The sequence below is a fragment of the Patiria miniata genome, unplaced genomic scaffold (genome assembly GCF_015706575.1).
Source record: "Patiria miniata isolate m_02_andy unplaced genomic scaffold, ASM1570657v1 HiC_scaffold_29, whole genome shotgun sequence".
Taxonomy (NCBI): domain Eukaryota; kingdom Metazoa; phylum Echinodermata; class Asteroidea; order Valvatida; family Asterinidae; genus Patiria; species Patiria miniata.
Window position 1 is genome coordinate 16,096,952 of NW_024037068.1, and position 20,051 is coordinate 16,117,002.

The 20,051-nt window shown below is 40.7% G+C and overlaps 2 protein-coding genes across 2 annotated transcripts; both read left to right on the top strand.

Annotated features, from left to right (window-relative positions):
• Window positions 1–5,998: 5,998 nt before the first annotated feature.
• Window positions 5,999–10,809, top strand: LOC119736219 (TLC domain-containing protein 5-like; the record flags this gene model as incomplete). The annotated part of the gene is made up of 3 exons (XM_038210252.1): window positions 5,999–6,035; window positions 8,295–8,507; window positions 10,070–10,809. Coding segments are annotated over 3 exons (774 nt in total), but the record flags the coding sequence as incomplete, so codon positions are not given.
• Window positions 10,810–12,917: 2,108 nt separating this feature from the next.
• Window positions 12,918–15,566, top strand: LOC119736020 (TLC domain-containing protein 5-like). The gene is made up of 3 exons (XM_038210003.1): window positions 12,918–13,222; window positions 13,759–13,980; window positions 14,978–15,566. Exons 2-3 carry the CDS (start codon window positions 13,773–13,775, stop codon window positions 15,451–15,453), a joined length of 684 nt encoding a protein of 227 aa, XP_038065931.1. The 5' UTR covers window positions 12,918–13,222; window positions 13,759–13,772; the 3' UTR covers window positions 15,454–15,566.
• The last annotated feature ends 4,485 nt before the right edge of the window (window positions 15,567–20,051 follow it).

Consider the following 20,051-nt stretch of genomic DNA (forward strand, 5'->3'; position numbering starts at 1 on the left):
TTGTGTCCAACTTCACTTCCAGTCGTTAAAATAATGTCAAGGAGAAAGGATGATGACCTAGTAGGTTTGCTCTAAGAATGTGATATCACAAACTGTTTAGAGCAATTTCAGTGACATTTTGTTTTCATGCTAAGGCAAATTTCCATATTCACTACAAAAAACAGTGACGTCATCTTAGGCAGATTATAATGGGGGTGTCTCAGTATTTTAATACAGTTCAGAGGAATGGGAAAGTACGCTTAAGTGTAAAATTCTCTGCACAGGTCCTTTAATTTAACAAGGCAGAAAGAACATTGTATGTAAATTAGCATGCCATAGTCCCGTGACCCTGCCTGTTTTTACGTCAAAACCACTTTAAAGGGCATATTAAAGGGTTTGTTCATACACTGTGAATGCAACTCAAAAAGAATAGACTTCTTGCACAGAGCGCCCTCACAGGGGACAGGTCTGCATTTGTCTGTGATAGGCATGAGTAGACACTACCTTTTTTTCATTAACAAATCTGTCCCCTATTGAGGGCGCTCTATGCAAGGGGTCTATCAAGGCCCTGCCTGATGTGTGTCCGTCCTTGGCTCTCATGAGTCAGTCAAACTGTGTCGTTCTTCGGCTAATCCGATTGGTTCCTCACTCAAAATTGTGTCCAATCATGTCCCTGTGCTCTTGTGGGAATCAGGGTGACCGTTTTAGCCGACTTTTGGCTAACTTTGACAGATTTTTTGTTAAAAATTGAGTTTGACAGAAAATTTGACGGAGTGGATTTTTTTGGCAGATTTCTGGCAGAATTCTTCAAACATGGATATTTGACAGAAAAACATAGCAAATTTGAAGAATAATGGTACATTTGTTTAAAAAAAGCTTCAATCTTCTCAAACAAACCCTTGCATAATGGGACAGGTTGGCTGGTCTAGGTGCTGAGGTTCACTGGGAACCAGACTTTGTCGTGACACAACTGCGTTTAGCCTGAAATTTACGCAATTTTATAACATCTTTACCTTACTGTAGATTGTTTATAAAGTAATTGGAACCTTAATGAAGGCAGTACTACACCATCTACATGTGATTTTAAGTGTTTATAGTGTATTTGCAGTACTTCTGGGGAATTTGGCAGATTTTTGATGAATCTGACAGATTTTTGAATTGCATTTAGCAGAATTTGGCCATGAAAATGGAAATATAAAATTCATGCAGTGTTGTAGCGAAGTCCATCACAGTTCCAGTCGCCAGTAACTCATGTGCCTACATACCTCTACTAGTACTAGTCACTGTGACAAGTAACAGATGATGAACATTGACAAAAAGTACCTTTGTCACAAACCATTTTGAATGCATGTAGCTTGTGACTTAACTTGGGTCTGGGTGACTTGTGAGGGACATTTGAGACGGGTGCGGGTAGTCAGGGTTTTGGTTTGCCTGCTGCAAAATAGAATTTTCGTCCCATTTAACCCGTTTTCAGCTTTCTGACTTTGCTTTTATCAGCTTCCCGATTTTGATTGTAAAATATCCACCCCGTTGCAACATGCCACTCTGCCACACCCACCCCCCACCATCTACGCCAGTACTGCTTTCTGAGGACCTCATGTACTACATCACTGAATTTATGTATCTTTAAATATTGAATGAACAGTACTGCTATCTTTATACGCGTGTGTATGTTTGTAGCGTGACATAAATGGTCTGAAATGTTTAAGAGTTTTTGCATATTGAAGGTTGTATCGGTTTGTGGTTCCTAGTGATAATCTCTATATGAAACCAAAACGATGCCGCTATTTGAAGGTAGAGTACATAATTTTGTCGTTTGTGCATTATGTTTGTTTGAAGCAGCAAAAGTGTTTGAAACCTAAAGACGGGTGCTGAACAACTAACCTGATGAAGTTTTACATCAGCGAGTGCTGTATGTTCCGAGAAAACAAAATTGTAGAATCTCGATTTCAAATCAAAAGTTGCCTAGTCAGGTTTTGAATTGCGCCCGAAATCGACGCCCGGGCGGGACACGTTCTCATTCAGCCAATTGCACTGCTACGCGATGTCACGCTTCGCCGATTTAAACGAACTAAATGTGCTAACGGACATTTCCAAAACTTTGCAAACTTCTTTTATTGTTTTCTTCAAAATGACAGCATGCCAGAAACAATTGTTTCACAGTGAGTTTAGTGTCATTACCATCTGTAATCAAAGTATGCCTTAAGTTATTACAATAATTTCGTCAGTTACTTTTTGGATAGCTGCAAGTGATGTACATGTACTCTACCTTTAATTAATGCATGCACACATGTATTGCAAGAAATACTTTGGTTTTACACGGAAGAATTCGAAGTGGCCGTTATTTTACAGCCAACTTGGTTCGGAAGCGAGAGTGGTTGTGAAACCGGCCAGATGTAGTTTGCTTGGCATACTGCCGTTTTTCTTTCGGCTATGTTCTTACTATTTCATCAAGTTATGGAGAGCTTTTCCTCATGGATTCTTGGTGTCGGGACTATTGTTTTAGTGAAGTTCTGCATGTAGCACTTTCAAAATCCAGGATATTAAAGCCCAATTCATCAGCTTTCTTTAAGTACAAGAATAGTTCTAATCACTCATGTACTTTTTAAGTAACGGAGTTTTAAACACGACCGCCATTTTAAAGTTCTGCCCACGGATCACAAAAAAGGTGTGCGTTCTTTCAGCAAAACGAAAACAATTCACACACATCCTGTGTGATTTGTTTTCGTTTTGCTGAAAGAACACTGAACTTTTTGTGATCCGTGGACAGAACCTTAAAACGGCGGTTGTGTTAAAAACTCCGTAACTTGAAAAGTACATGAGTGATTTGAATGATTCTTGTACTAAAAGAAAGCTTGTGAATTGATCTTTCATATGCTAGATTTTGAAAGTGCTACATGCAGAACTTCACTAAAACAATGGTCCCAACATTTGGGTTTCGTTTTTTTGACTCGCCTTGTAGAGCCGCGTTTGGATTATTGGCTATGGCCATCAATATTAGACAAGCATTATGGAAGCGGATATGAAGTCACTTCCCATATAGACACGTGTGTTACTGTCGACTTCGGTCCTGGGGCCAATTTCACGGCGAAAACTGCTCAGCACAAAGATGTGCTTAGCACAAAACAAGTCTGGCTTCTAAAAGCAGTTTACCAGCCAAAACTCCATGTGATGTTGCTCTTGATTACACTGTACATTGTATATAGTATTAAGCTGTTGTTTGCTAAAGCATGAAAATCACGTGGAGTTTTTGCTGGTAAACTGCTTTTATAAGCCACATTATTTTTTTGTGCCAAGTACTATGGCATGCGCAGTACTATACGAATGTTTTTGAGTGCAATGGTAAGAATAATTTCATGGGGTGACAGATGGAATGTTCCGTTCCACGAGGCGAAGCAGTGGAATGGAACGTTGCATCTGCATCTGGAAATTATTCTTTCCATTGCACGAATTTGAAACATTCATTGTTTTTTTATACAACACCTGAATAAATCCTCGTCATCTGATTGGTCAGAGCCGCCAATAGTGTGACCGTGCAATGGATCTTTTATTTTTGAGGTGTGGCGCGCCGGGCCATGATCAACTGTTCAACTACTGATAAATCAGATGACTTTGTGGCCTTAAATTGTTTTTCTTCTTTGCCGAACATATACGTGAATTGTGATGCCTCCAGAATTGTAGTTGAGTCAACATAGTTATTAACAAAAGGTTACAAGTAATATGGAGGACATGTGAATGTCTTTCTCACAGCTGAATATAAGAAGTGGAAGTCTTGTAGTTTACTAGTAATTTTCTAAATGATTGTATCGATGAATTTGACAAACTGAAAAAAAATGAAAAGTTTGAAATGTTGACATTTATACAACTGCTTAAAGGATAATAAAATATAAAATGTTTTGTGATTGTTTTGTATTATAATATAACATAATTTTCTTCTTGTGACAAAGTCATATTTCCTAGTGAGGTCTTTATATTATTATTTTTTTTTAAAGGTTTGATTGATTTTTGAATAAAAAAACCTAAATTTTTGATTGCAAGCCCTGTTTTTCCCAAAGTTCCTTTTCTTTTTGAAAATGATTTCATCCGGCGGATTTTAAATGGTTTCATCTGATCTTGTTTTTATGTAAGATACATTGTCCTTGCCCTATTCGAGCTTCACCGCGAAAAAAAATGTACTGATGTTTTTTCACTTGCCCCTTTTTTTGCAATTCAAACGTTATTCACTTTGAATGAAATGTCGGACAAACAAAATCTGCCCACGTTAAGGAATAGAATTTCAAATTGTTTTTGTACCCACAGTTTTCGTAGGGTAGATTAGACAGGTTCGTGTGCGCGATCAAATTTTGCCCGAAAAAAAACGATATTTCTTCAGAGGGTAAGGCAGACGCACAAATAAGAAAAGAAAAAGAAGTATTTTTGTTAAAAAGTGAAGCACACAAGTTGAACAATTTAATAGGGAAAACATATGATCGATGCATAATTCAGAGATAAAAATGTGAAGTATGTATCATGGTAGTTTGCGCAATCATCTAACATAAAATTTGTCTTGTAGTTTATTTTGTAAATGTGATGAGAAATATATCGCTAGGGTCAGGCACTCGACCACCAGTAAGATTATATCGGGCAAAGTGCACGATGAGTCATGTTTTCTGATTAACGATGTATATTTGAACGGTGCAGTGGTCACGAAATTTCAGCACTTTGACCTTGAAACACAAATAGAAAATCTGATATTAAAAGATACGGAAGTGTGACAAAGTACAATCAACCTTTAGAACAGCGCCATCTTGTCTTGGATTCAACACTCCATGTGGTTTTCGAAAACACGGCCTCGTCTGCGACTGTGGCTTCACTTTTTTTGAGGTCCCGATTTTCGGGCCTCGGGCTTAATATATATCACCATGTCAATGCACCAGGAGCATCAAATATTGTATCATGAGGCAATAGTTTAGTGTATTCCCATCTGGTTTCCCTCCTAAAGGATGATGGATAAGCCAATCCCAGCCATTAGAAAAGCCGCGGTTTGAAAACCGCCTATAATTGCTTTGTACACTGTCATGTCGGAGACATTTTGACCGGTGACATCATGTACTTGCATGGTTTGAAAACATATTTTTTGTGCGTATGATTTCTGTGTGAGCAATTAGCATCAAGCATGGTACTGCCCTTCGTATGACTTATATGGGCAAGTGAAACCGAGTATCTCACTGATACAGCCCCCCCCCCCCAAAAAAAAATACACCCAAATTTTTAAAACAAAAAATTCCGTGAATTTTCTTTTTTAAATAACACACAAAATCGTAAGGAATATGACTCCCGTTATTCTTACCCTATCCAACACGGTACCATGGAAATCAATAAGATCCGAGAAAACACGGAACAAAAGCTTTTCATTGCGACAATCATTATACAGCCGTGAAAATACAATCAATGTTCCCCTTTGACCCGCATTGTTCACTGCATGCAGAAGGCCGGATCAACGTACGTGTACGTACATGTGCACTGTACGTCCGTATCATGGTTATACGCCGTGTGTACGATGATGTCCGTCCGTTGCTGATGACGCGCAGTATCCTAACATGTAGAGTATTGAAAATCAGGTGATTATAATATTTCAACATCGCAGTTGCATGATCTATTAATTCCTCCATGCATGCACGATCGTACTGGACATCTCTGATTTGAAATCAACAGGTTTATGCAGATATAGATTCATTCGTGCGGCAGTGATCTCACCATCTTTGCCGGCCATGTAATTAATAATATTGTCGGCCCATCGTCTGCATCATGAGAAACGTCGCTCCGGCCTATGTTCATTCGATTGAATTGATGACTGCGTGCACAAGAGTCAACGTACGTATATATAGCCAGGTAAGCGATTTGGTGCACCATGCTATTGAGAGTGTATCTGTAATTGGATGCATTTTCAAATCTCTAAAATACAATTTCCATCATTATGCTCGGCATCATCATCTTGATTCATGGCAATTTCTTTTTACCATTTCAGTTACAGTAATAATCCGGCTTCATCATCCATGCAGGCATAGGCTATACAGGTAAATATATGAGACATTATAGAACTTCTAAAACAACTGGCAAGCAATGTTGCATTTTAATTATGCACGGCTTTGATGTATACATGTATATAGCTTTTGATTCGTATTAGATCCATATGTGTGTTGTTCTGGGCATCCAATACAATTTCGCATTAATTAAAATGCCTACAGCGCCGTCTGTGTTATGCACAGCACTGCCCAGCTGTTGCAATCACGGACCATTTATGGTCCGTGTTGCAATGCACGAAACAATATATCTCTCGGCTGTGAAAGAAGATCGGTTCCGATAGTACATGCGAAGAAACTAGCACTGACGAACGTAAAATCAACACAGGATTTCATAGCGGCAACCCCTGTACCTTTGAGGTCAAACTTTGTATTATAAATAGGCCTATATGCATCCTTCTTTAAAGCATGCAATAAGCCCGTACAGTTACCGACAGTGTTATCGAAAACTACATAATATATGTTTCGAATCGACTCTCGTTTATAGTTTTTGTCAATTTACTGGATTTGACGTGAGCATAATACACAATTCAATACACACGTGAGCAGTGTATACGCGTACTGTCATAAATAATCCTGGAAATAAATCTGCAACAAATCGTGAAAAGCTTCAGGTACAAATTTAATTGATGACTTCGGTCCTACGTGACGCAAGTTAAATGATGGCATGTTGTATTTGTACATCAACCGACGCACTCGAGCACAGTAAAAATAAATTATAAACTATTGCAGCATCAGACACACGTACACGGGCTATGAAAAAAATGATACTCATCATATTCATAATGATCATGGGTATGGTTTATCCATGTATACAGTTTTGTCAAAGATAGACAGCGGATAAAGAACAGATTATGCATATGGAAGCCCAGATGATAACAGCATAGTACTAGCTGATCACTCGCAGATGAGTTTTTGGATCCCTTTTATTTTAACTTAGGCTATTGGATAGCTCATTGTAAAGAATGAAACACTGCAAATCTTAAAACATGTACTCAACACAAAATTAATATACATTATCCCTTGTCATAGTTGACCGACTATAATGAAGGACATGTGATTACGGCACGGTAAAAAGCCCTGTAAAAACGCTGTACCAGCAAAATTAAAACAAACCAGACAGCATGTCAAATTATATTTTAATGGCCTTTTGTCTACCGATGTCTGTAGAGAAGCACCAACACAAACCAACCAAACAACAGCCATAATTGTGTTCGGGTTAATGATTTATTGTCATACAAAAAGGCGTGGTGGCGCTGACCGTGCATGTATCTCCCACATAGTCCTTAAAAACATAATAACCAACTGAACACGGTATCTGTTAAACTGTTCTGGTATGTTTCTTTTCAGCAAATGAAGTGTTAGATTTGATTTATACTGAAAATTAGAATTATTGTTTTGAAAGGACTTACTTGCAATCACTTGAGTCATCAAAAACACAACAAGCAACTGAACAATATCAAAGTGTTCTGGTAGGTTTCGTTTCAGCAAATTACATGTTTGTTTTGATTAATACAGATAAATATAGAGTTCCAAAGAAGCACTTATTTGAAATCACCCAAAGATGTGAAATCACCCAAATATGTGAAATCACCCAAAGATGTGAAATCACTCAAAGATGAACCAAGTTCGGTCGGGGACCACTGGTCGACTGTAGTTGATTCATGACGTAACTTACGCCTGCGCACTAATAACAACGTGTGCACTTACATACCTTATGCGTATAATAGGCCTTTACATGTATAGCAGGCATCTTAGACGGCAATGCCCTTTTTTTTTTCTTTGCTGGGATATGCATAGGCCCTATGAGTGAATTTGTTTGTGCATTCATTGTTACTGAATTAAAATAACAGAAAACGCCCTCTATTGGTGGCTGCTACGTATATAGCAACATGCGAATGTCTCCACTGAGTCTCAATGATGGCTAGTCATCACAATGCGTCTCTCCCTGCACGCTAATGGGCACAACCGATACGCGGCCGACATTGGTATAAACTGGTACCAAATTGCCGACATGACAAGGCGAACTGTAGTCCATTAGTAGCGTCGGTTTGAGAGAAGATAGTTGAATTTGTCATGAACTCCGCGCATTTATAATAGGTTCCCGCCCAAAATATGAAGAGGTCAGAACGACACGTGTCGGTACCGGGAACCACGTACTAAATTACTGTGCTGAAGAAGTGTTATTATTTCCTACCAAGTGGGCCTATATTGTAGTACAATTTATACGAAATTATTTTCATCGATTCACAGTCACCATGGAGCTAACCACGGGACCCATCCTGCTTCTCACGGTCACCGCCTTCGTGTGCTGGAGCGCCCTCTACGGCCTGTTCTGCTGGCTCCAGCCCCACCGATCTTATGAATGGAACTGTCGGGTTGTGGTCTTGATCCACGCAGTGACTGTGCTTAGCATGTCGTCGACCTTTGGGTTTCTATACAATCCTTGGCCGTTCACGCATCCAGGTTGGTGCACATAATTATAATCGTCAGTGAATTTAACTCACAATGCAGAAACGCTGCCGTTGGCGGCGCTAATCCTGTTCGACGCACAGTGCATCATGGAAACGTGTGAGATCTTGGGCCAAGTTCGCGCTAGGACTCCAATGGTTAACTAAAGTTTGCCCGAACTCTGCCTAGTCAACGATGGCCAAGTTCGCGCAAGGACTATAGTTGACCAATGGTTAACTAACGTTTGCCCAAACTCTGTCTAGTCAACGGTGGTTGACTACGCTAGTCGACTATTTGGAACCAGCCTCCTGGGGTTGGTTGCTTCGCTGGTAACCAATTGCCGCGCGCATTCATAACGCAATCAGAGAGCCAGGATCCAGAAGTTTTGCGATGACAATTTGACCAGCGTTTGACTAGAGACGTTCGCACGTTGCTATTAGTGCACAGGCGTAAGGTACGTCATAAATCAACCACTGGTCGACTAATGGTCCTTGCCCGAACTTGGCCGATGGTTGACTACGCTAGTCGACTATTTGGAACTAGCCTACTGGGGTTGGTTGCTTCGCTGGTAACCAATAGCCGCGCGCATTCATAACGCTAGCAGAGAGCCAGGATCCAGAAGTTTTGCGATGACATTTTGACCAGCGTTTGACTAGGGACGTTCGCACGTTGCTATCAGTGCGTAGGCGTAAGGTACGTCACAAATCAACCACTAGTCGACTAATGGTCCTTGCCCGAACTTGGCCATTATTGGCAAAATTTGACAAATGTTTAAACTTCGTTTCCAACTATGCGAAATAAGCGACACGGGAAATTTAGTTTTTTGGTTGCGCAAAATTTGAGCTTTTTTTGTTTTAGCATACAAAAGTTGACATTTTCAAGTTCATAACATTGTGGACAAATTCCAAAACTGTCACGTGGTTCAGTTTAAAAGACATCATGGCAACATCGCCCTCAAGTGTCAAAATATAGCATTTACAGTGCACCCTTACTGATAATTAAGAGTAGGCCCAACAATTGAAAATTTGGAAGAGAAAAAACACGAATTCAAAAACGGTGTGACCGTTTCCATATTATTCATTGTTTAATTCCTAATGGGACCTGTGTACCTTAGGCCTAAGGCTAAACTCATTACATTCTGGGACGCGTAATTTTTTTTCCTAGGAGGGTTAGGGGCAATGTCATGAATAATTCAGTTTTTCCTTTGAATCATTGCAAGACTTAGGTTTTCGTTCTATTTTCCCCTTAATTTAAAATTATCTCAGTGATAAATTTGGAGAAGAAAAATAGCTGATGAAAATGAGCAGCGACGACGAGGATTCGAACCAGGGATCTTTGTATCCATAGCTCATCTGGCTATCCACTAGGCTACTGTGTGGTAGCTCGACGACAACCATTCTTTAAAATGCTTTAATGTATTGTAACTATAGTTGAGTAACTAACAACAATGCTGTTGATGTCATTGTCCGTTCTCATGGATAAACATGAATTATTCATGACATTGCCCCTAACCCTCCTAGGAATAAAAATTACGCTTCTGGGACTCTTTTTTGGTTTTTGTCCATCTGGATTTTCAGGTAACAAATCCAACATTTACGAGATAACGACCATGATAGTGTGCCTTGGATACTTCCTCTTCGACTTCTGCTGGTGCGTCTGGTTCTACGACGACGAAACCAAGATCATGATAGTCCATCACCTCGTCTCCATCATTGGTATCGCCGCCTCGTTGGTAACCGGCCTCTCGGGCACCGAAATCGGAACCTGCATCTTCCTGGCGGAACTCACGAACCCTATGCTCCAGTTCCGCTGGTTCATGCGCAGTTCTGGCATCAAGGAAGGGTGGGTGTACGAGCTGAACGATTTGATGTTCATGCTAATGTTCGCCCTCTGTCGGTGTGTGATCGCCAGCTTTTTCCTCTACAGACATATCAAGCATCCGCGCCCGAAACCTTTCTTCAAGGTGGGCGGGGTGGCCCTCTACCTTGTTGGAATAGTTATGTTTGGACACATAGTGGTGTTTGGTTATCACAAGTACACGAAGTTGTACCGGAGATGGAAGTCGAGGGACAAGACGATAGAAAACAATAAGGCAAAGTGAGCCTGAGACTTTCAATTAAGCAGAAATAAAAACTGCGTACCTGGGCCCAATTTCTAGATCTCTTAACCCTAAAAGGGCCGGGTTATTTTGACCATCTCTCAGCTGCCGGGGGCGGATTTTCCCCCCTTGTGATCTCGGCCATCGAATGAAGGGAAAAAATGAAACTCGGTACATGCATAGAGCAACTCATCAAAAACATGCCCAAGAAATGTCATGGCTTTAAGTCAAAGGGTTTTGGAATTTTGGCTAATTAATTGTTCATATGTACGAATGGTAATTCTGCTCTGTGTACACGATGTATATGGCAAAATTCAGTTTTCACGGCGCGTAGCGCACGAAGCCCAAATGGCAGGACCATTTTTTTCTTATCTTAGTTCTGAATGTAGCACTTTCAAAATCTAGGATATGAAAGCCCAATTAATAAGCTTTCTTTTAGTACAAGAATCATTCACATCACTCCTGTACTTTTCAAGTTTCTGAGTTTTAAACAAAACCACCGTTTTAAAGATCTGTCCACTGATCACAAACAAAGGTGTGCGTTCTTTCAGCAAAACAAAACCATTGAATCGTTTTTTTGTTTCGCGGAAACAACGCTCACTTTTTTTTTTCTCCAGTGCTTAGCGTCTGGTTTGAACTTTCAAGTCAATCATAAGAGCTATCAGAAATACAAATGAATTGGTTTATTTCCCAAACGCGACATATCCATTTTCAACAAAGAAAAAAAATGCACGTTTATCAAACTTTAAAGGATAAAAAAGATGTAATAGTTGTTTCTACATTTTATTTTTGGCTTTATAGTCTTCTTGAATTGTGCTTAAAACCCGTCGAACTGACTTTGGCCCTTTTGGGCAGCCATGACGGAGCGGGATTCAAAATGTATCAAAATGGCGCTGATCGCGTGTTGGAAATAGACTCTTCTTAAAAGACAATATTATTTGTATCTCTGAAGTTCTGTACACCAAGTTAAACGTATTTTCGCGATAATTAGCCAGGACGCACGCTTAGGCCCCCCAAAAAGTCTCCGGTTTCTGGTATGGAGCTTGCTCAAAAAGTGGTGCGGCGACGCGGCTTTTTTTTTTTTACCTGATTATTTTTTGCTTCAAATGTCGGCTGATGACTGCAAATGGTGCCCGACTAAACTTGGTGCAAATATATGGGAGTCCAGAGAGGTCACATAAAGCTTATTCTCGACCATAAACCAATCTAAAAACACGTTAAAATTGTGCAGCAGCAGGATTCCAGTCAAACCAGTGAGTTTGGCGGTTTTGAGACATCATCTTACATTGAAAAAAAAACACCTTTTCATTTTGCCGACGCGCATGGCTACGGCGACGCGCGCGCATACCCGAAACCGGAGACTTTTTGGGGGGCCTTATACTTACTTTTTTTTTAACATTCAGCACGCTATAATTTCACCGTGTACACAAGGCTGAGTATTAACGTAAGTTGTTGCATTATATGGTACTATAAACAGGAGCAATCTGAGTGGTCGAACTCCGAAAGTTCTTGGTTTTATTATCTCAATATTTTTGTAGGCTGTGCTAAGATGTAGTTTAACTGTCTTCCACTCTTGCGTAACGAGTCTTGAATCATTACATTTTGAGGGTTTGCATGAATAGCCTTTTTGATACATGGCGGACACTGAGGGCGCTATTGGAGTGGTTCACAAAAACATTTACTCGCCCCAAATAGCTACGCCCTATTTTTGTGCAACATATCTGACAGAGGCAAAATAAGTTTGACATCACACGATGTGAAAGCAATTGTTTTTTTTAGCATATGTGTGGTTCTGACAACGAGAGAACGGATACAAAGTCAACGATCAGTGAGATAAATTGCTCTAACACTTTTCACAGGCGTTCAGCGTTTCTAGATGATTACGTATAATGCACATGAAGGGCTAACGGCAATGATTTTTTAAAATAAAATTTTGATACGCACTCTACTTATTTTGGGCTGAAAAGGGTTCTTTCGTCTCATTTCTTTGTTTAAATACCACTTTAATTCCCTAGTCGGCCTGAAATTTCATTTCTATTATGCCAGCCACAAAATGTTTGCATTTACAAAGCACACGTATACCTACGCAGTATTGACGTTCATGGCGCTATACATCTTTGTTTAATACCACGCTCATTTGGCCGATGAAGCATTCCAAAGACAATCTTAGCTCCATGGGAAATATAAAGCTCGATGCTGCCAGATCGGCGCAAAGCAGCTAAAACCAATCACAATAACCATCTCTGCCCTCACAGGTACCCATTTTACTCCTGGGTGGGGAGAAGCAATATGAGTGACAAAGTGCCTTGCCCACAGACACACGCACCATAACCCCACTGCAGGCTGGACTCCAAACCACAACCTGCCGAATTACTTGTAGAAAAAATGCCCCAGACCGCGATGTCAAGGCACTTCGCAGACAAAGTTCAAGAGATAACGAATCATTTTGTTTGTCAGGTAGCTTTTTTGACAATTTAATCTGATGGATTAATTGATAGTCAAGTAAATCGCAGAACATTGGATACAATACAATTAGAATCATTCACCGACGATTGCATTATGTGGCAACCTTGCGCGTACTACTGGTGCTTGGAGAACGAATAAACACAGGAGAGGACAGGAATTCATGAAGGTGAGATTACTGATAATTAAATACATGTAGGCCAAGAGGGTTCTTGAGAAACCAGTTCTGTTTCTTTCGTTTCTTTAATTGTCCCCATTTCATCTTTCCTCCCAAATGTATTGGTCAACCTCCAAGAAATTGAACAGAAAATGGAAGATGACGAATTTAACTTCACTTGATGTGTGTCTCAAACACCTTTGAGAGTTTTGAGCATTATCCCTTGTTTTTGGAAGTGGGCGTATTTCTTACTGAGGTCTGTATGTATTTACTGGTCTCAGTGTAACCTATAGGTGGTTGCCTCCATGATGATGCAGTTATACTGAGGGCGCTCTTTTTCATAAAGGCACTTTTATGGCGGGGGGGGGGGGACACCAGGTGGGCACATGGGAATTAGTTAGGGTTGTCCCCAGCTACCCCCCCCCCCCCCCAGCAACGCCACTGCGAAGTTCAAACGTAAACACACCACTTATTACCCTTTTAGAGCTTAAAGGATATTTTTAATTTTTAAATCAACTTTTCATATACTTTTTTTTTTTTTTACCAAGGCCACCGATCTACAATGCAGATCAGCCAAACTGCCATCTTGCTGTTGTCAGTAACGTCATTCACCTCATGGAGCGCCCTCTACGGCATCCTTTGCCTGGCGTTTACTCACAAGTCCTACGAGTGGAGTTACCGGGTTGTGGTGACGGTCCACTGTCTGGCTATGCTCGTTATGAGCGCAGCTTGCGAATTGTTCAACGAAACCTGGCGATTTAGCATTCCAGGTAATCACTATTAATTAAGCAGGTTCGCAGTTCGGTTACCTGACCAAACGATCACACGATGTCCCTTTTAAGACATGTAGGATCATTTGCGATTACCCGGAAATTATTCTTTCCATTGCACGAATGTGAAATATTCACTATTTGGTTTATGCAACATCTGAATAAATCCTCGTTATCTGCTTGGTCAGAGCCACCAATGGTGTGGTGTGACCGTGCAATAGAGCGTTTATTTTTGCGGTGCACCCGGGCCGTCTGAGTATCACCCGTTATCCACGGAGCCAAATCCTGTATAACGTCTGACATCTCCTGACATGCAAATGTATGCAAGCCGCGCGCCAGCCAATCGGAGTCGACTTCGAATGCAGCGCTTTGTAATACCACAACAACCGGCCACATTTTTGCGACACATGATACAGAGCGGGTGTCACGCTTGTTTTTATCATGTGACACGCAACGGGTGAATGACCGAAAACTCAATAAAGAAAGCGCCCGCTGACTGGTCAAACTCTAGGGCAAGAGACGGGGTCTTCCCTAATTAATCAGCAAATATGTTCACGCGAAATAGACCAAGGCATTCGCCGTGGTCTACTACATGAACTAATGGCCAGAGTGGGGTGGGGGGGGGGGGAGATAATTAATGCCCGTTAATAATGCCCTTTTTTACAAGTGCACTTAATGGGGCGCAATTTCTGAAGGGAGGCATGCACTCAATGCATTTTGGAGCTTATGTTTGCCTTCCCGAATTTCTCAGAATGCAGAGGGGGACATGTCCCCCCCCCCATTTTAAAGTCACTTATAGTGCGACAAAAAAGTCCCTATATAATGTAATTTCAGCAGGACATACATTTTTAAGTACAATCTATCAACTCGAGAAGAGCCATATATTGGTCCTGGTGATGTTAGTTTGGCAGGTCTTTATTGGTGGTGAGAGTGATATATTAATCACACACACACTTCTCGCCAAATAGTGGCTTTTCCATTTATTTCTTTTCCACAGGACAGCCGTCTACGAACGACGAGATTTTCACGTTGGCAATATGCCAAGGTTATTTCATCTTTGACCTCATCCACAGTATATACCAAGGCAAGGCCAAGGTGATGTGGGCCCACCATGCAATCGCAGCCGTGGGAGCCCGCGTGACATTGACGTCCGGCATTTGTGGCGCCGAAGTCACCTTATGTCTGTTCCTGGCCGAACTGACCAACCCAATGCTGATGGCGCACTGGTTCCTACGCGATGCCGGCATGGCAGATCACATCCTCTACGAGGTGAATCAGCTCTTGTTCTTGGCGTCCTACATTGTAATACGCATGGGGCTTGGGTCGTATCTACTGTACCTCTACATCATGAACCCTCTGTCCTATGTACTCCTCAAGATCGGCGGGATAATAATGTGGCTAGTTAACGTAGTTTTTATGGGGGAGATTTTAAAGAAGGCTTACAAGAATTTCATAGTGAAGAAACGGATATGAGAAACGTGTGCGAGTGAAACCATCATTAAGGGCTGGCTATTTATTCCCGTGGTTTAAACGATATACTTTGAGTAAGGCCAAAAAAAAGTCTCCGGTTTCTGGTATGCGCGCGCGTCGCCGTAGCCATGCGCGTCGGCAAACCGAAAAAGTGTTTTTTTCAATGAAAGATGATGTCTCAAAACCGCCAAACTCACTGGTTTGACTGGAATCCTGCTACTGCACAATTTTAACGTGTTTTTAGATGGGGTTATGATCGAGAATAAGCTTTATGTGGCCTCTCTGGACTCCCATAGTCTAGTCGGGCACCATTTGGAGTCATCAGCCGACATTTTGAGGCAAAAAAATCAGGTAAAAAAAAAAAAAAAAAGCCGCGACGCCGCACCACTTTTTGGGCAAGCTCCATACCAGAAACCGGAGACTTATTTTTTTTGGCCAATAATTATATTTTACACAAGTTCTTAATATGGCGTTTTCAATTGCAACTTTAGCCAAATTGCAACATCCAGACACTTAATTATGTTTTGTTAAAACTTCATACAAATAGAAACCCTATGGCATGTGCATTGAAATCGATGTATGCTGTCCATGTTAAGGCTGGTTCATACTAGGCGTGAAAGCGAACGCGAATTTGTGACGTCATAAGCCCGGTTCACTCTGGGCGCGAAAGCGAAAGCGAATTTGTGACGTCATAGCAAGTATTCGCGCTGCGAATTCGTAAAAGTTGAACATATTTCAACTCAAACCCGGTTCATACTCCATGCATGCGAATGCGAAGCGAATTTGACGTCATGAAACGTTCGCTGCCAAATTCGCCCGAGTTGAAATGTGCTCAACTTTTACAAATTCGCAGCGCGAATACTTGACACGACGTCACAAATTCGCGTTGCGTATTTCGCAGCGAATGTTTCATGACGTCAAAATCAATTCGTATTCCTATGAAGTATACGAACCGGCTTTGCACAAGTATTCGCGAAGAGAATTCGCAAAAGTTGAACTGGTGAATTTCGCAGCGACTATCCCGTGACGTAGGCCTATTCGCTTCGCATTCTAGTCGCGTATGAGCCGACCATTTAACTGTCGAATGAGGAGAAAATGTATGAGATTAAAATATACGTTTGCATTGTTTTTTTTTAATCCAAGTTTTCTCACGAACTATCTTCTTATTAATTATGTACCATTCAAAATAGTCCATACAATGTAGATATCTTGCAGTGTTATACTGGAAACGTCCTTCAGTTCATCTATCTCTACAGTGCGAGTCAAAATAAGCGAAACCCGAATGTCGGGACCATTGTTTAAGTGGCGTTTTAAAGTTCTGAAAATTCCGTAACTTGAAAAGGTACACGAGTGATTTGAATGATTCTTGTACTAAAAGAAAGCTTAGGAATTGGGCTTTCATATCCTAGATTTTGAAAGTGCTACATGCAGAACTTCACTAAAACAATGGGCCAGACATTTGAATCTCGTTTTTTCACGCACACCGTGCAGGCTTCAATCATATTTTTATCTCGAGATATAAAATGCTGCTGTAAACTATTACTGACTGGATTGACGTGAAGTGTTCGAACGTGAACGTTACTGGGCCTGCACTGCAAAAACTGCAGTATTAAATTTACACTGTTGGTATCTACATAGGACCATCTGGTGTTAAATTTTACTAGTGTTGTCCTATATAGATACCGAATGGTGTTAAATTAACACTACAGTTTTTGCAGTGTGACGTGTCGATAGCAGATCATTTTGTCAAAGGCAAACAAACCTAAAGAAAGTCATACTTCAGAACAACAGTTTAGTAAATGCACGTGGAAGCAAGGTGCGCTTTATTCATTTATCAGCCAATAATTTGTGATGAGGCAAAATCGTTCTAGCTCTACTCAAGCAAGTATGGAGAACATAAATTAATACATGTACATGAATATATATAGAGGCCGAGAAAACTTTGCGGGTAAAAATCCAAACAAAACCAGCTAACATTCAGATAAACACACCGAACTGTAGCATGCTCATACAGATTTGGTTAAACCAATAATTTACAATTCAGCGTAATGTACCTATAGGTTTGGGCCGACTGTCACCTACTTTATGATAATGATCAAACCCATAAGAGGTACGTAAGGAGCAAAACGATAGGACAACACAGCGTGGATTTTTGTAACTTTAAGTTATGACCGATAAATTAAGGGCGAGCGTGATATCTTGAAATATACATGTACATTGATTTAAGCATTGCTAATGTTGCTAGCACCATGACTTTGGGCGTGATCCCTGACTACATGGAAGGTTTCTGGCTATATAGCGCCCCTGAACCAATACATAGACAAAATGGGGGCCGCAAACATAGGGCAGGATAGAGCACCGGAACGGCAAATCCGGAGGTGGCAGGTCAATTACTTTGTTCAACTAAAAAAAAAACCACCCAAATGTCATCTTGTCAGTTTCTTTTTTTTAGTGATTTGAATATTAAAGAGCTTCTCGTCTGACAGGAACAGGAGTTATATAGATGGGGAGCTGTGGCAGGGAAGCGTACATTTTGGACCCTCAATTTATGGCAGCCAGGTTACTGCGCTTATTCCAAACGAAGCACAGGATTAACACTAAGTAAAATGGTACTGATAAAATAGGTTGAATTATCAGTAAGTTAACGAAAAGGGATTTACAAAGATAAAGTAATGGATTAGAATATGTGGTAGAGATTGGTTCAGCACGATAAGGCAAATTTAGTTCTTTGGTTTTAAATTGAACTTAAGAAACTGAAAACAAAATAATTAACACACGTTCCTTTGTGGCAAGATGAAAGCCTGAAAACATGCGAAAAAGCAAATGGATACGTTATTTGGAGTTCAGGCCGGTTCACACTTAGTCCGAGTATCACCCGTTATCCACGGAGCCAAATCCTGGAGAACGTCTGACATCTCCTGACATGCAAATTTATGCAAGCCGCGCGCCCGCCAATCGAATCGTGACATCATTTCATTCCTAAATCAGGACTACATTGTTTGATTGGTCAATTCGAATTGCAGTGTTTTGTAATAATACAACAGCCGGGCGCGATATCGCGTAACATGATACAGAGCGCGTGACCCCTTTTTTTTTTTTTTTTTTTTTTTTTTTAAATCTTATCCATTGTCTTTGACGCACAACGGGTGAATGACCGAAGACCCGATATAGAAAGCGCTCACTGATTGGTCAAAACCTAGGAGGTCAAGAGGCGGGGTCTTGCCTAATTAATCAGCAAATCTGTTCACGCAAAATAGACCACGGCATTATAGACTAGTTCGATACTCGGCGTGAAAGCGAACGCGGTGACGTACGTCGCGGCAAATGTTCGCGGTGCGAATTCGCAAGAGTTGAACACATTTCAACTCCGGTGAATTTCAAAGCGCAGGTATTACCGTTTTCGCTTTTCGCGTTGAGTATGAACCGGCCATTATAGATTGTCGAATCAGAAGAAAATGTGAGAAATAAAAGTCATTTTTTTACATTGGGTTCTCCCGGTTCTTCTCACGACTTGTCTTCTTATTACGTACCAATCATAATAGTCTATAGATACAGTGTATCTTGCAGTGTTGTTATACTGGTCCTTCAGTTTATCTCTCTTACAGGCTTCAAATCATATTTTTGTTCCAAACAAGAGAAGTAAACAGCTGCTGTAAACTATTACTGACTGGATTGACGTGAACTATACGAATCGTGAACGTTATTGGGTGTAACGTGTCGATAGCAGAACACTAAAGGTAAACAACCCGTAAATAGCAAACAGTATTACATGCACGTGGCGGTAAAGTGTCGTTCACACTGCGCTATATTTAGTTTAACAGCAAAGATGAGAAAATAACACGTTCTAGCTCTACTCAAGCAAATATGGAGAAAGCAAATAAGGCCAATACATGGAATATATATAGGCAAGGAAAACTGAACGAGTGACACTGTAACGTCCAAAAAAGACCAGCTAAACTTCTGATAAACAGACACCCAAACTATACAGGGTGCAACCCTGCAAACAAAATCGCATAGACACTTGTGCTAAATGCGCATACTTCAAAATTCTTTTAAAAATACTCAGAACTCTCACAGGTGTTCAAGCTGCACAGAAAAATGATGATCAACATGTCATCTTTCATTTTCTTTTCATTTTTTGGTGGGTTGACCATTGACTTTTCGAGATATTCTCACCCAAAGAAGACGACCCCTATTTTCCCCAAAGCGGAAAATAGCATCCAAAATGCTCAGAATTGGAAGCCACAAGTCCGGGCCATTACCATATCTCTTCAATTTCCCAATTTTATAACTCCAAAACTCTCTAATATAGAATATTTTGCGGGTATAACATTTATTCATGAGCTCGGCGGAAGGATTTTTGGCCTATTTACAGGTGTGCACCCATATCATGCTCATTATACAAATTTTTTGTTGAACCAATAATGGGAGGCGTTTGAGACACTTTGTGGCATCAAAACACAACGGTCCTTTTCAATTGTAACGTCATGTTTAAGCTCTGTGTGACCGTTTTGGCAGAGTTTCTGCTAGATCTGAGAATGTTTTGTGCACCCCCCCCCATCAGAATTTTGAAGTGCATCCAACAGAATCGTGCGATTTTT

Coding starts and splice junctions, on each gene's coding strand:
- LOC119736020 (XM_038210003.1), top strand. CDS start 13,773: ATGCAGATCAGCCAAACTGCCATCTTGCTGTTGTCAGTAACGTCATTC. Junction 13,981..14,977: donor CTGGCGATTTAGCATTCCAG/GTAATCACTATT, acceptor TCTTTTCCACAG/GACAGCCGTCTACGAACGAC.